This window comes from Kwoniella dendrophila, chromosome 8 (genome assembly GCF_036810415.1).
Source record: "Kwoniella dendrophila CBS 6074 chromosome 8, complete sequence".
Classification (NCBI taxonomy): domain Eukaryota; kingdom Fungi; phylum Basidiomycota; class Tremellomycetes; order Tremellales; family Cryptococcaceae; genus Kwoniella; species Kwoniella dendrophila.
In genome coordinates, this window is record NC_089483.1 from 499892 (window position 1) to 516122 (window position 16231).

The following is a 16231-nucleotide window of genomic DNA, read 5'->3' on the forward strand; positions in this document are numbered from 1 at the left end:
TATTATTACTATCATCACATATAATGTCTTCCTCCGACCCTCACCTGATCCCAATACTCACCCTTGCCCGTGCTCATTATTATGTATCTCGATACAAACCTCCTTCGCGAACCTCTCATCGTCATTGGCCTATCGAACATAATGCTACACCTCCCATTGAATGCCCCCCATGTAAACACAATCACCCCACAAATCCGACACCCTCCAAACCAACTTCCTCATTCGACTTCTGGCCTTCTGCTCCACCTAAAAATGATCAGTCCGATGATCCACGATTATCATGTCTCGGTTTACCTTTATCATTACCTTACGAGGTAGAAAGTTTGGCGGAAATGGATGACAAGCTCGATTTGATATGTTGTAGGATGGTGGAGTGTATACAAGCTAGAGAGTATGGAATGGGCTTCAGAGTTTGGGATTCTGCTTTATCCATGTAAGTCAGCTTTCGTCTCTGAATATAACGTCAGCTGATTTATTCTCACCTCCAAAGTTGGATGAGTATGGGTTATCCTATGAAGCGGGATGTGAAGGTTAAATTGATATTCTTGTATTACGAGATCCTATGTGAGCCAGTCTACCTACACACCCGATACCCTTTGTTGAGCTGACATCGAACCTTAGTTGTGCCAGGCTTGTCTTCATCGTTCCTGGAGGATGCAAGTAATCAGTTCATCAACCTTATAGGGTAAGGCACTTAATATGTTGTAGGTGTATGAGCAGCTAACAGCAATGTCAGTGACCGATCATTGAATATCCACGACTTCCGCATCCCTTGGCGACCGTTATATGACGCACTATATTTCGAGCTTTTCCCTCATCCCAACAAACTCGCTCGACATTCAGTCAATTTGGCCCCATCTTTACTCAATGTAGCAGAGTCAGCTCAACGGTTCTTCCATCCTGCTGATGTAGATGAAATGCTTGAGGAGATACTACCTAAACTCGAAGCTTCTATGGATTCTATTTTGGCTACTCAGACATTCTTAGTTCATTTCTTACCTATTTCTCATTGTCAAAAGTGGCTTCCCGTTAGTAAGTAATACGTTTGATCTCTGTTTATAGCTTATAGAACGATCAAGCTGACGTTATACTGCAGTTTTCAGGTTATGGCATGGTCTGAATAGTGGTTTATGGGATGATCAAGCTTCTGATTTGATGGGGCAACTAGCTATCGCTCATGTAGATCCTGGCAAATCTGATCCTTCCATTATCAACCGTATTCCAAAGGGTACGCATAATACACCTGAAGAACAAGCAAATAATCCAAGTATCAAACGAAGAATAAGAAATCATAAGATCCGACTATTAGAGGTAGCAGGAGAAGTTGAAGAAGACCAAGATGGTGTAAATTATTGGGCTAAAGAGAGCATGTTACCTCCCGAAGAGATACTAGCTGACCCAAATTGGAGCGGTATAAGGAAAGATGTCGGTATTTTCAGTGATCAGGAATTCGAATTCTTGATGTCCAAATGTCTTCGATCCCTCAGTGAGTTGGACGACCATGAATTGCGATGTATCATATATTAATTTCACTTTTAGATGTGCCTGTGGGAGGTAGTATAGCGTCTCAAAACTCGATGTCGGTCACGATGGCAGATGCCAGAGCATCCAAGAAGATACTAGATGCTAAAAAGCCTATAGATCGGGTACAGTCGTTGGCCGAAACAATAGTATTTTCAATGTCCGAAGATTCAACTTTTATCGCTTTACCTTCAGAAGCTGCAACACCAGGTACGGCTACTCCCTTACTCAGCTCTACACCTAGTTCTGCACCCATCCAACCTGCTATTTCTAGATTACAGAATGGTTCTAGCATGAAAAGGACGGGTAGTAGTGATAGTCTAGCTGTTGCTGGTCAGAGGAGCGAGGCAAATAGACGATATTTAGCTGGAAGTAAAGCTTTAGATCATCTTAGTAGATTATTAACCAGTTGTGAAACAGTAAGTAAAGATGCCTGATAAGCGATATAAGAACAGAGCTAATAGGAAGAATAGTTCTTCCACCCCTCAAACTCCGGTCATTGGTCTGTATTCCTTACTACCTTCCTTTCCCACCTGGCAAGCAATTTTGTAGAAAGATGGAAATCCGAAGAAGAACCAGATTGTCGAACCCCAGCTGCATGGAGATTAACACCTAATATCAAAAGAGAATTTGTAATTTGCTTAAGACCTTTGGCTTTGACTGCGATGTTCAACAAGGTACGTCGAGATCAGAACTTCATGATGAGCCTATAGCTTCAGCTAATACCTATGTTCGTAGGATATGAACTCGGTCACTCCCGCAATCTCAGCATTGAAGAAATTGTCTCTTCTTGAGCCGGATCTCATCCTGCCTGCAATGATGGAAAGAGCTATACCTTCCCTTCAAGGCCTTGAAGAAACTCAACGTACACCAGCTGTGACTTATGCGCTTGCAGCTTTATCTCAACCCCTTTCAGCTAGGCAGATATGGCGATTTGGAGGAATGTACGTAGCGGATATCTTCGCTCTGCTACTTCCAGGTATTGATCTCAATGATCCAACCAAGACTGGTTTAACCTGCATGGCTATATCGAATATGGTAGATTTCATACATATGGCTGACATTGCCGACAATGACGTTGATAACACTGTCACTCCTGGTCCGAGAGCAGTGCGTCAAACACCTAGACCTCAAGTAGAAGATGATCCAAACGATCCTGTTCAACATGAAATGGAAGACCTGTCACCTGAAGAAGTGGATGGACGGGTTAGATTTGCTACTTCCGCCTTTAGAGATTGGGTACCTGAGTTTTTAGGCAGAGTTTTACTACTCTTCTCCAACTTACCAGAAGAGGGTGGTAAGACTGGTCGAGCAGGTGGTAAAACCGAAGCTTTAACCCTAACAAGTGTTTTGGTAAGCTTTCTACCCGCGGTTCGTTGCTGCGAAGTTCAAGCTGACGAAATATTCAGCACACTTGCGGAGGTGTCTTCGCTGCTTTAGATGAAAAGCTTTTCGATGCTGCTTTAGATCAAGTAGTGGAATACGCAACCACTACATGTCGAGCCAACGCTGTAGATGCCGTCGGTGAACTCGTTCGAAATCTCGCTTCGGCGAATGCCAAGAAGGTATTCGCAAAGCTCTTCCCGATCTGTAAACAGAAGATTACTCACGAGCTCAAGACTGGCGCCTCATCACTTCGAACGACAACTACAAGTATACCATTACCCGCTGATGCAGGTTTACATTGGTGGCAGTCAATCCTGATCGGTATGCTCATACCAGGAAGGATTAATGTAAGTCACTATGCTACATGTATTGCCTACATTTCGCTGATAAGGTCCATTCGCCATGTAGTTGTCGGAAAGCGATATCAAAGGCGAGTATATCGAGTTACTCAAAACCATGATCGATTCCACTTTGTCCGAAAGAGGTTGGCAATGGACCGGAAAAATCGTGGAGAAATCGATCAGTTCCCTCACCTCAATATACTTCAGAGACATGCGCGGTCTCAATGATGATGTTTACCAGAGTGACGGTATGTACGCCTCTATGTTTATAGATCTAAGCAATAGCTGATACCATGTAACGATTCTGCAGATTTCAAGCTCAATCATACGTTGTATTGGGGTAAATTATATCGCCCGACTGAAGTAAAACCTGAGTGGAGGGTTCCGACTTCACAAGACATCGAAATGACTTTCGATATCATTGGTATTGCAGATCAAGCAATCCAGAAGTTGAACACCTTACTGGACAGCCCATCCTTTGGAGATAAAGTGTGGAGTAATGAGTTCTGTAGATCTCTAAACGTGGTAGATAAGATCCTCAGGGGTACTTACAATCTTATCGCTGAGATCGAGGCCAGAAAAATGGGTGGTGCAAAAGCGCCTTCGTGAGTTCTGTTTCTCCTGTTTGAGAACGACATATGAGCTGAAATCCAATGTGCTCTCACCATGTAGTTTCCTTCCGCAAGAAGTTCTCACCCTTCTTCCACCTTACAAATCTGGTCTGCTCCTAACGAATCCAGATGATCCTCGTTATCAACACGTTGCGGCATTCCGAACACGAGTTGGAGAGGCTTTACACCGAGCTGCAACAGCCATGCGAAACGCTGGTCAATCAGACAATTCAGTCGAAACAGTTAAACTCTTGGTCACAACTATCGGTACTTACTTGACAGCTTATGGTGTACGATCCAAGCAATTCTCAAACGCGCAAAATGCTTATACAGTCATGATGTCCACCAAGAAGATGTATGAATCGCAAAGAAAACACCATCGATCTATCTTTCTGGCTGCTGCATCTGTACATCACCAGAATCGACTCACTACACTTGCTTATTACAGAGTGCGATCTGAATTAGACGATAAGCTCATTGTCAATATCCTTGATTTCTGTCTTTCACCATTCGTCAGAGTTCGACGATCAAGTCAAAGTACCCTCGATACTATCGCCAAGCTGTATCGTGGAACCTGGATTCTATGTTTTCCTACATTGTTCAATGCTCTTCAGCCTGGCACCGATCCCGATATTATGAAAGGTGCTTTATATGTTCTTCGATATAATCACATGGGATTACATAGAATTGCCAAAGATTGGAGACAACTCTTACAGCTCACAGAGTGCCTATTGGGTGCTCATCACGAAAACAAAGCTTCAGTTCAAGCTTTAGTATCTAAAGCTACCGATGAACTTATACAAAGAATCAAAGAACCTACTTCATTCGATATGGATATCAGAACAGAAAAAATACATAAAGCTGCAAATGATCTAGCCACTATACTTTCTTATCAACCTGATAATGGATTAGTAGAGAAGATACATCAAGGTAATAAAGATAGATTAGCTCAACAAAATCAAGAATGGGATGTCTTCGTTGATAAAGTGTTAGGTATAGCTAATACACCTGGATTGAATTGGAGATATGTATTATCAGCAAGTAGATTCCTCTTAACTGTTATGAGAAGAGATAAACCCACGGATCTGAGACTAGCAAATTTCTTTATGGGTAATGTGCAAAATCCTCATCCTAGAATAAGAGATTATGGCACTGTGTGAGTAAAACTTACCTTCTTATAACTCTGACTCGTTGTTTGCTTGTCAGCTATGCAAAACAAGCTAATTATGTGACGATAATTAGTGGTATGACCCGACTTCTTTTCCATGTCGCCCTTCGATCGTTATGTCAAGGATCAGAAGAACTTTTATTCCTCGAGGAACCTATCGATATATTCACTAAAGAGATTGAGTTAACAGACACTTCAAAGGAATTCACACAGAAATATTTAGCTTCTTTCAAAGAGCCATTACCTGAAGATGAGAGTCAAGCTTTATTGCAAGATCGACAAGAAACTGGATGGTTGGCTTGGGGTAAAAAATTAGAGGTTACAAGATTGAGTAAATGGGATGAAGAGATTTTGCAATGTGAAGATGGATCAAAACCTGGTAAAGACCTTATTGAATCTATGTGGAAGGAAGACGGTTGGTTCCAAAAAGTGAGTCGAACGACAATGACAGAATAATAATATCTGTGAGGTCCAATAATGCTGATGTATTGTTATCATTCTAGGTCGCTGATCATTGGGCACAAGAATCAGAAAGGAATTACCCGTCAGCAACCCATATAGATTTTGTACTTGCTTTAACACAATTATACGGTCCACCTATATATCATTCTATCAAACCTATCATTGAAGCTTATTTATCAGAAATGGAATCCACTAAAGTTTACGATAGGCATAAGACTAGAGCGATGTGGGAATTCTTAGCTGGGTTAGTGAGAGGTTCGATGGAATGGTCAGGTAAAGATAGAAAAGAGTTTTGGGCCTGGTTCTCAAGCAAATTACAGGAGTTGTTCAGTAATATCAGACATGATACCACAAAGTGAGTGAAATCCCCCTCCCACTGCTCATTTTAAAGAAGTATCTCATAATGTTCTCCTTAGATGCTGGGATATATCAATCGAGTATATACTTTGCGATCAAGATCCTCGAAGATATAAGCCTTTAGTAAACTTCTGCATTAATACAGCACTCAATGCTGATTTCCAAGGAGGTTCGGCATTTGATCGTAAGTCCATTATAAGTCGTGCATTCCGGAAGGTTATTTAGCGCTGACTCCTTCCACCCAAAATGTTTAGTCGCAAGAAGGGTACAACTCGTTCGATCGGTCGTCCGATGTTTACAATGGCGGTTCAACGCTTGGGCTGACGAGTTCGTCGAGTTATACTTCAAATCCATCGCTTGTCCTTATGCTGAGGTCAGAGGGTTAATGGCATCAGTCCTCAACGCTATCGATCAATTGAAAGTATGTATTTTGTATCTTACAGTGTAGATATAAAGAGAATTTCATGCTAACATACATCGGGCTGCTAGTTCTACCCGTCTTACCCATCCGCAGCAGCCTTAACTGCTGATATTCTGTCTGATCCCAACGACGAGAAAGACCTAATGCGTATCAGAAGTGGACTGTTCATGCCTCAACTTCAGAATATAGTGGATTCATTACCTGAATGGAAGAAAGATAGACCACACGGACCAAAAGCTGTTCAATCGACACATGATACAGCTGCCTTGACAAGTGAGCTCATTCTTCTTTCCAGTTTCCTACTGGTGATGAAACATAGCTGATCTGTGAGATGTATTTAGCTCTAAGTTGGTTATCTGTCGAACTTTCCGACGTACATGCGGTAGCTACGATACCGTATATCATTTCTGTCCTGTAGGTTACCTTCGATCTCCTTCTTGGATGGTGTGCAGACAGCTAACATACATTGCAGACCTGCAATATTCGAATTGAGAGACTTGAACGATAACGCCGACCTTCAACGTACAGCTGGAAGACTATTAGCTGTTATCACTTCAATAACCCCTGCTTTAGATCTCATAGAACCTTTGATGGCTTCTCTGATATCAATTCTTCAAAATTCAACTGTGAGCACACTTATTTATCAATGGTTTGACTCCAACAACAGTGTTTTGTGCGGCAGTGTCTAACATTGATTGATTCATACAGTCATGGCGTACCAAAATGCACAGTATGCCTGTATTAAGTTTGGTATATTTCAGAAATCTATCGTTATTATCGGAGCCTTGCAAAGCTAAGTGTTTAGATGTCAGTAATTGATGACCTCAATGGTGTTGAAACCGGACTGATGATTCTGTCGTAGGTTGTATCCGCTTGCTTAAGAGATCCTAACCAAGAAGTACGAGAAATGGCGTCAGCGTGAGTTATCACCTTATCAGCTTTCGACCAGAGCAAGCGCAAAGCGGGAAAGCTGACAATGAACTATCATAGCACTTTGAGTGGTTTCTTACGATGTTCGCAACGAACTATGGTGGTCGTCCTTAAAGATCGATTCACACGAGAAATCAAATCTACTATCTTGCCTAAGAGAAGAGATGCTCCTGGACAAATAAATCCTGAATATCAAGCCAAATTAGTAGAACTGCATGGTGCTGTGCTAGGGGCTACTGCATTGTAAGTCTTTTCGATCCTCCATTGTGAGTTTGGTAAAACTAATTTGAGCTATTACAGAGTGGAAGCTTTCCCTTACACTGTACCTAAATTCATCCGTGAGTAGTTATCCCTAATCTAGCTTATCGGATTGATTATGCAGCTGACTTATGACAACCTAAATCAGCTAAATTACTCGCCGATGTACTCGCACCAAGATCATCGGATCCGGCACCCATCTCAACCACCATTCGATCGTGTGTAGCTGTAAGTTGCGATGGAGACTTGTATTGTGAAAGCTTAGCTAATAGCCGTATACACTTTGCTGTAGTCATTCAAGCGAACTCATGAGAAATATCAAGATAAATTTACTGAAGATGAATTGAGTGCGATGAATTACGCTCAAGCTGGAAATTCATATTGTGAGTCTTTGTATTCACCTAAGATCAATACGTTGCTAACGGACAATTTCTGCTTAGATGCATAAAAGGGTAGTTTCGAAAAATCGTAATGCAGTAGAAGATATAAGTAATATCGAAGATGTGAACAAATCTAAGCGATTAAGAAGTCAAGACGAACAGTGTTATTAAGTAATAGAATATCAAAATTCAGTATACACTTCGTTATATAGCCATTACAAGTACAAAATATATACCTCATGTTAGACATTTTCATGCACTGTTCTTTATCACATCAAGTCGGTGTATGAGCGACCTCGTCAATTTCAGAATATGAATTTATATGTCTCAAATGTAATTCACTCTATCGCAGTTCTATTTCTTACAAGGATCGCATGATCATTTCGAAGTTGAGGTTTTTGAAGGTATATATCGTTTTTGAAACAGCTAGGTTTTTATCTACAGCCATAGAAGGTATAAAGCACCGCCTCTCGTCCGCTCGGTTAGTACCAAGGTGGGGGACCACTTGGGAATCCCGGGTGCTGTAGTTTTTTGGTTTTTTCTTTTGCCCATTCGGCTCATTACGTAAGCTGCCCCTTGATGCCTCCACAAATATTTCCAGAAATCCTCCATCATGCTTTGTAAAGCGATTATCTGATCGATCAACTAATTCTATCACAGCAATATACCTTTATGTATAATATAAATGGTAAGCAGTAAAGCCTCATGATATAGCATCTTTCATCTTCGTATTATCGACGCCATTCTGCTTCTCAAGCGAACTTCTTTACAAGGTTTGAGCCGGTGTGCTCGTCCTTCTGTGTATCGATTTTTCACCACATCATCTGTACATCTCAAAATGGCTCCTTCAGAAGCGTATCAGCCCAATTGGCATGTCAGAGCCATATCTGCTCCTGGTCCTGATACAGACTTATCATTACATGTCTCTTTCGATAATGCTAGGTTTCTCTTTGGATGTGGTGAAGGCACGCAAAGAGCTTTTACCCAAAAAAGAATGAGTATGAGGGGCTTAGCTGGGATTTTTATCGGTAGTGGTGAAGCTAGATCCAGAGCTGGGTTAGCAGGTGAGTGATCAAAGCTCGGTTTCACGAGTCGATATAATAGTATCATAATGTCAATCAGCTAATATACAAGCAAATACGTAGGTGTCCTTATGACTGCTGCAGATGGTGGTATCTCAAAGGTAGATATTGTAGGTCCACCAGATATGTCACATTATCTTTCTACTTTGAGATCATCGGTGATTCGGTAAGTCATAAGATCATTAGAAATATCCTATAAACAGTTGCTAAGTCAAAATTCTCGTTATTAGTGATTCTCTCACAGTCAATATGCATTCTTATCCTAGATCTTCATCGTCCGGTGAAGCAGTCGAACTGTTTAAATCGGCGAATATAACAGTTCATGGAATTGCACTCATACCTGAATCTACGAATGAAGCTGGGCCGTCTACAAGATCATACCAAGACTATGACCCTCATTCAGTATCATTCAGACCTAGTAGATTATCTCCTTTAGATGCTCAAAAATGGTGTGATCAGATTGTTGCGGATATCTTTCACAATGGGCCTAAAGCTAGAGCTTCGAGAAGAGCACCTCCACCTCCACCATCAACACAATCTCAAGGAGAAGGATCAAAATCACCTTCCAGGAGGCGATCATCACCTCCATCAACATTAGCGAACCCATATGTCAATCCAGATGATACGATATGCTCATCTATACCAGATACAAGATATCCATTACCTTTGCCAAGTAAGGAAGATGTTCAAACTCAGATGGTATATATATGTCAAGCACCTGATGTAAGAGGTAAATTTAACGTAGAGAAAGCAAATAAATTAGGTGTACCGAAAGGTCCTGCTAGAGGGAAGTTGACAAAAGGCGAACAAATTGAAGTTGACGATCCATCTGTAGAAGGTGGTAAAAGGATTGTTAAACCTGAAGATTGTTTAGTTGGCGGTGGACCTGGATCTGTGAGTCAACATGTTGGTGACAAGTATCAGAGTAGCATCAATACATGTACTGATAGTTATATTAACAGGTCCTTGTCGTGGTGAATTGCACAGAACAGACTAAATCCAGTCTGATGGAGAATACCTATTTTCACAAATATCAACCCGCTAGATCCACAGAGATTGGAGCAGAATCGATGCATGTTCATCTCATTGTGCACAGAGTACCTGAATCTGTGTGGGATAGTGAGGATTACCGAGAATGGATGAAAGCATTTGGAGATAGTACCCAAGTAAGTAGATTGACGATTTACTTCGCGATGTGAGCACTTTCGAACCTAACCTCGGTATCGCTATTTAGCATCTTATAGCAGATCCCGTTGAATGTCCCGATCGAACAGTCTTCAATTCTGCAGCCTGGAACACACTTCAACTTTCAATTGCCAACTCTGATGTTTTCACCCCTCCGTTTGTTACATCTCCTCACCCAACATCTCGTGTCGACCTACCACCAAACACTTCTTTCTTGTTAGAAGGATCATATTGTCGAATGCACCCACCAGCACCTGTCACGGTAGTAGATAATCACAACAAGGATACACCGTTCTTGATTAGCCATTCTGAAGCTGAAAGTGCCCGTGACACGATAAGACAAGATATGCCTGAATACTCTCATGCATGTGACGAAGCTCATACAGCTATTCTGGCTGATCCTCGATCTACAAACTCGACACCATCCAGCATAGGTGATGATATCACCGTTACTACATTAGGTACAGGAAGTGCTATTCCATCAAAACATAGAAACGTTTCAAGTACGCTTCTTTCTATACCGGATGTAGGAGGCATTCTACTCGATGCAGGAGAAGGAACGCTAGGTCAAACGAAGCGAAGATTCGGAAAAGAAGGTACCACGAAGCTGTTCGAGGATTTGCAGATGATATTCATCAGTCATATGCATGCGGATCATCATTTAGGGCTGAACTCTGTATTAGAAGAAAGGTTCAAGGTGAGTTCCTCAGCAATGATGCTATGTACAGATGTTGGACGTAGCTAATGGTTATGTTGAAATACTTGTCCAGCTTGGTATAACAGCACCTTTGTTTTTAATCGGCCCAACAAACATTGCTTTAACACTACAAGAATCGGCATCTTGGCAGCACGCTGCTCCTTCTCAGCAAGCTTTACAGAATGTTGTATTCATCAACATACAGCGATTGGGGTTCAAAATTGATAATAGGAACCAACCGAGATCTAGATCACCTTCGCCCGCTTCAGATGCTGGCAAAGAGATGGATCAATGGGAGAAAGAAGGTGTGGAAGATAGGCAGAGTGGTGTGAGAGGTTGGCCATATACGAATATATATGGATTCTCTCCTGCTGCGTAAGTAATCCGAGCTTATCTGCGCCTGACGTATTATAGTATTTACGATATTCTATATATAGTACCCATGATCATTGGCGGGAATTGAGACGGCTTATGAGCACTCTTTCATTGAAGTCGATATGGGCCCCTGTTGTCCCGCATAGAGGAAGAGCATATGGTTTAGCAATCGAGCATACTTCAGGGTGGAAAATTGTGTAAGTTCAATATTCGAACCCGGATAGAAACGCGTTTGAAAGACTCTCAGCTGATGAACATGGCTCATATCAGCTACTCTGGTGATACCAAACCTTCTGAAGAGCTTGTTACAGCAGGACAAGATGCTACGTTGTTGATACATGAAGCTACGCTGGAAGATGATAAACCCGAGGTCGCGGCGATTAAAGGCCATTCAACATTCTCTCAGGCTATTGAAGTTGGTAAGAAGTGTGTTTGGCCATTTCTTTTTGCTTAGTCCTCCATGTGACTTTAGCTAACTTTGCTTTGCAAAGGATGAAAGCCAAACATATTTTGTTGAATCACTTTTCACAACGATATCCGAAATTACCAAAATTACCTTCAGCCAAACCTAAGCCTGTAACGATTGAGGAAAGCGGTATGAATGACTCCGCTATACCCAGTGTGGATCAACAAACTGAGCCTATAATTTCAATTTCATTCGATTTCATGTCAATCAAAATAGGTGAAATGTGGAAAATGAGTTATTATATGGAACCTTTGAGTTTGTTATTTGTTGAAACTGAAGAGGAAGGTGAAGGTGAAGATACAGTCTTGGGTGCTGTTAAACATGATATAAATCCAACTGTGGAAAACGTAAATGGGGGTGGTTCTGAAGGCAAATCAGGTAAAGACAAAGCAAAAGCCAAGAATAAGAACTCAAATATCAATAATAATGGTAAACAGAAAAAACAGGACAATCCGTCAGACAAAGTTTCCCAAATTAAAAGACCAGCAAGTCCATCAAATATAGATGATCAACCTCAATTGAAGAGGAGATCCACAGATTCATCCTCAGGAATAGTTGATGAAAAGATGGATGTCGAGATATAGTGGAAGGTGTTGGCATAGAAGATTATCACCTGTTTTGTTTGCTTAGTTAGCTGTAATATCTTAAACGCTCTGCTATGCCGCTGATGATTTTCCGAGTCTCAAATCATGCATTGTTCACTCCCATTATCATTGAGCAATCACAAATTTCAGGTTTGAAAAACTACCTTATTTCGGCCTAAATTAGAAAATCCTTGACAGCAACAAGGCACCTCTGTCATGTTTGTCCCTTGGTGCTTAAGTCTCTTGTTCTGTGGAGTGAGAATGCAAGATATACGGTCGAAAAGGTTTTGATAAATTTGATAACGTACACAAGTGATTTACATGGATGATATGACAACTCTCGCTATATTCGATAAGATTTCAAATGTAAGGTCAAACTCGATATATATGCTTAATACAATATTCGTAGTGGGAAACCCGAAAACCCGATGCATGGATGACCCAATAAATTGTCATCTAATTAACTGATAACAAATTAATCCTCGTTAATCTCGTTAGATACTCGAAATTACCGAGAATTTGTTATTTTACTGGAATTTTGCAATTACATTTAACGACAAGTCCAGAGACTCCCGAAAGGAAAAAAAAAGGTACTAAGACTTTGGCTGGTAGATGCCCTGTGAAGGAACATTCTGCTTAACAAGTTATCTGATAGGGTTTTTCCTTCTATGCAATAACCTTCTATTACTTTTAGTTCAGTCGAGGTTGACTTCTGTATATCAAGCTATTTTTTTTGGACGCCTTGCCGCATACCACCATTGTATAACCACCCTTTTATAATTTCAGGGGCACATCAAGTTTTTTTTTTGGTTGTCTTCTTTTATCAGATAGCGCTTAAACTTTTTTTTTCTTACGCAGAATTTTCGGAAGTTTGCTTGAGAAGTCTCTCATGTTTTTTTTTTACTTCAATCAACTCCAATGACTTAATAAAGTATACTTTTAGTAGCAGGAAAATCCACCCTTCATATTCTTCCATATTCAAATCACAATCTGTCCCTTTTTCGATAACGGCCGAAATGAGGTATGTACCTCATGGCAGTCGTCGAAATCAGATAACAATTTAATAGTTTTTTTTAGTTTTTTTTTTTCGTTTTGTCTTTCGTTCCGATAACTAAACTACAGCTTAACTAGAAGTGAAGGCTACCTTCCTTCTCATGAGCGGAGATGGCTAACATGACATGACGATAAGGTATAAAAACCTTCCACATCAAACATCAAGCAATTTTTGAATCCCAATATTTTCTATCGTTCAACGTAAAGATATCATAAAAGTTATAAGAATATTATACCACTTGGTCTATCTTCAAGTCAGCACAAATTTGGTGGTTTTCCATTCGCGATAATCGAGGCATTCAAAATGGCAACAAGTAGATTTTCTTCAGAACAGAATTCTGTAGACAACGATAATCACGATTCACAAAGACCTTCTTTGACTCATACCCATACTGAAGATCAACTTAACGCCAAAAAAGAGATTGGTCATCCTGAAAATGGGGGGGATCATCATGTTCCGACACTAAGTAAAGATGAACAAGATTCTTTACATGAATCTATCGAACAAGATGTTGGTGTAACAAAAATTGAAGCTTTATGTAAGTTATTCTGGTCATTCATCGTTGCTATCTTTCCTCTTTAACTGTAATTGAGCACCAGGCTGATATACAATAAAACCAGATCTCGTCTTTAGTGGATGGAAAATTTGGATTTTGTGGGGAAGTATAGCGTTAATCGCTAATGTATATGCTCTTCAAGGATCAACCACATCAACTTGTAAGTTACATCAAGTTCCTTTTGTTTGAACTCAATTGCAATCAATTTTAACGTTTCACTTTGTGCATTAGGTCAAGAACAAGGTTCCAAAAAATCTTTAACTCAAATGATAGTTCATTATGGGGAACTAATTGATATTATCGGTTTACTTCTGATGGCATTTGCTTGGGCCTTACTTCTTCTACCTTTTACTCTTTATAGTTCTGCTAAAAATCATTGGAAAAATCGTAAGTAGTAACACTTCGTCGTTTCAAGATTTCCAGTTGTTTCCTCCGCTAATTGAAATTTTTTGCTATAATTATCATATAGCTTCACTCATCGCAATGTTCGTGGTTGGTGGAATCCTGATGATTGTCTTCACCGTTTGGGAGTTGAGATTCGCCAAACATCCTATTATGCCTCGAAGAATTTTAAACAAATCTTTGGTGAGCTAGACAAACTCCGTTGCTATCCGCAGTTCACTACGAAAATTCGATTCAAGCTTACACCCGCAACCGTTTCTACAGATCTGCTCATGCGTCATCGATTTCTCTTACTATTTATCTGGTTACATTCACAGTACATACTACCTTTCTTGGGTATATGTTGTTGTCGATTGGTCAGCCAGAGATTATGCTTTCTTCTCTAATATGTAAGTCGGAAAGTCTTTGATGTGGATCTGATTGGGTCTAAAATTGAGGAACTGAAATTGACGTGCTAAACTGGTTTGATACACAGAACAACAGTCGGTTTATGTCTTTTTGGTGTGGTTGCAGGTCTGATTCAAAGATATACACATCGTTATAAGTACTTACAAGTTACCGGATTATTATTGAGAATCGTCGGACAAGCTATAGTTTACGTACAGACACGACATATCACAAGGTCTGATGCTTTAATGGTTATGGGTCCAGTGATTATATCAATGGGGGGAGCATGTTCTGTAGTTGGATCACAAGTTGCTGCACAAGGCTCAGTACCACATCAAGATATGGCTTTAGCAATGGCATTATTAGCTTTATGGACTAGAATTGGTGGTGCCATAGGAGGTGCAATTTCATCAGCCATTTGGACAAATCAATTACCAAAACATCTCAAAGCAAACTTGGGGCCTTATTTGAATCAAACTCAGATTAATAATATTTATGGTTCTATCAAAGTTGCCAGAGCAACTAAAGTTCATCGAGAATTGGTTATCAAATGTAAGTTGAATTCCTTTGAAATATTCAAGCTTAACATCAATGTTAGTGTACTGAGAGAGCTTTTCTGTTTTTCCCACTAGCATACCTCGATACAGCATGGTATCTGGAAGTTCCAACCCTAGTCTTATGTGTTGTGCCACTTATAGCAGGACTCATTACTACCAACTTCTTTTTGGGTGAGAATCATAATTCAATCGAAGATAAAAAAGTTATCATCCATCATAATCCAAACGCTATCGATGAGGAAATTCTTAGGGAAAAAGCTAAACAGGTCGAAGAGAGGGTCCGCATGGAAACTGGAAAACTTTAGGTCGATTATGATGAGCACTTTTGTCATATCAGCGGATCAATCGTTTCAAGAACAGCCATCATCCATTCGTCCTGCTACACACTACTCTTCTAACGCTGGACTGGTGGGACCGCACTGTACCTGTTAGAATAGTATTCTACTCTTCATACGAGAAAGTCTTTTCGGTCTCCCATATTTCGTAATTTTTTCAAAGTTCGAATAAAAACTTTACTTTATTCCTATAATAGATCATAAATGCAATGCATAGACTCAGAAAATTTCTTTCAAGAGGGTTCCAGCTTAAGGCGGATATGACATGCCGATATGCGATGGAATATTTGCTAATGCTTGTGTGCTTGTGCCATTGATTTGGGAAGATGAGCAATCACATGGAGGACTACTCGTACTTACTGTACAATAGTTGTTATCCACAGAACAGGTAGGAGGAGTAAGTGGCTGAAATGAATTTCAATCAAAGTCGAAACGCCACTTCCTTCTGCAGTGTAGTATAATATGTGTACATATGATAGGGTTTCATTTTGAGACAAGATCATTGATTATGAATGTTTCAGCCTGATTTGAGAAAACCTTTCTCATTGAAAGATCTGAGTTTTTACTTGTGCGTAGAATATCCGTTGTTTCTCTACTACACCACTTGCGAACAACAAAATTGAGTATCTTCGCAATAAAATCTCCGATACAGTCAATTCATGTACGAAACATTTGATTTCAGTATGCTTATTTAGAAATGATGAGTGGCGTTTTGA

At 40.3% G+C, this 16231-nt stretch overlaps 3 protein-coding genes across 3 annotated transcripts; all 3 read left to right on the top strand.

The window, feature by feature from the left end:
* Positions 1-23: 23 nt before the first annotated feature.
* L201_006049 (uncharacterized protein) lies at positions 24-7903 on the top strand (the record flags this gene model as incomplete). The annotated part of the gene is made up of 26 exons (XM_066221774.1): positions 24-433; positions 491-564; positions 622-685; positions 737-1032; positions 1097-1486; positions 1540-1940; positions 1995-2198; positions 2260-2874; positions 2931-3254; positions 3316-3496; positions 3559-3853; positions 3921-5015; positions 5102-5456; positions 5531-5844; positions 5906-6030; positions 6101-6267; positions 6336-6540; positions 6609-6681; positions 6740-6893; positions 6976-7074; positions 7130-7185; positions 7258-7440; positions 7498-7535; positions 7604-7683; positions 7748-7838; positions 7896-7903. 26 exons carry the CDS (start codon positions 24-26, stop codon positions 7901-7903), a joined length of 6297 nt encoding a protein of 2098 aa, XP_066077871.1.
* A 770-nt stretch (positions 7904-8673) lies between these two features.
* Positions 8674-12224, top strand: L201_006050 (uncharacterized protein; the record flags this gene model as incomplete). Its single annotated transcript, XM_066221775.1, has 9 exons — positions 8674-8899; positions 8981-9083; positions 9148-9811; positions 9880-10083; positions 10152-10799; positions 10873-11174; positions 11237-11371; positions 11445-11600; positions 11666-12224. The coding sequence occupies 9 exons, from the start codon at positions 8674-8676 to the stop codon at positions 12222-12224; spliced, it is 2997 nt and encodes a 998-aa protein (XP_066077872.1).
* A 1357-nt stretch (positions 12225-13581) lies between these two features.
* Positions 13582-15485, top strand: L201_006051 (uncharacterized protein; the record flags this gene model as incomplete). The annotated part of the gene is made up of 7 exons (XM_066221776.1): positions 13582-13816; positions 13899-13994; positions 14066-14221; positions 14304-14419; positions 14501-14625; positions 14712-15175; positions 15256-15485. 7 exons carry the CDS (start codon positions 13582-13584, stop codon positions 15483-15485), a joined length of 1422 nt encoding a protein of 473 aa, XP_066077873.1.
* Between the last annotated feature and the right edge of the window lie 746 nt (positions 15486-16231).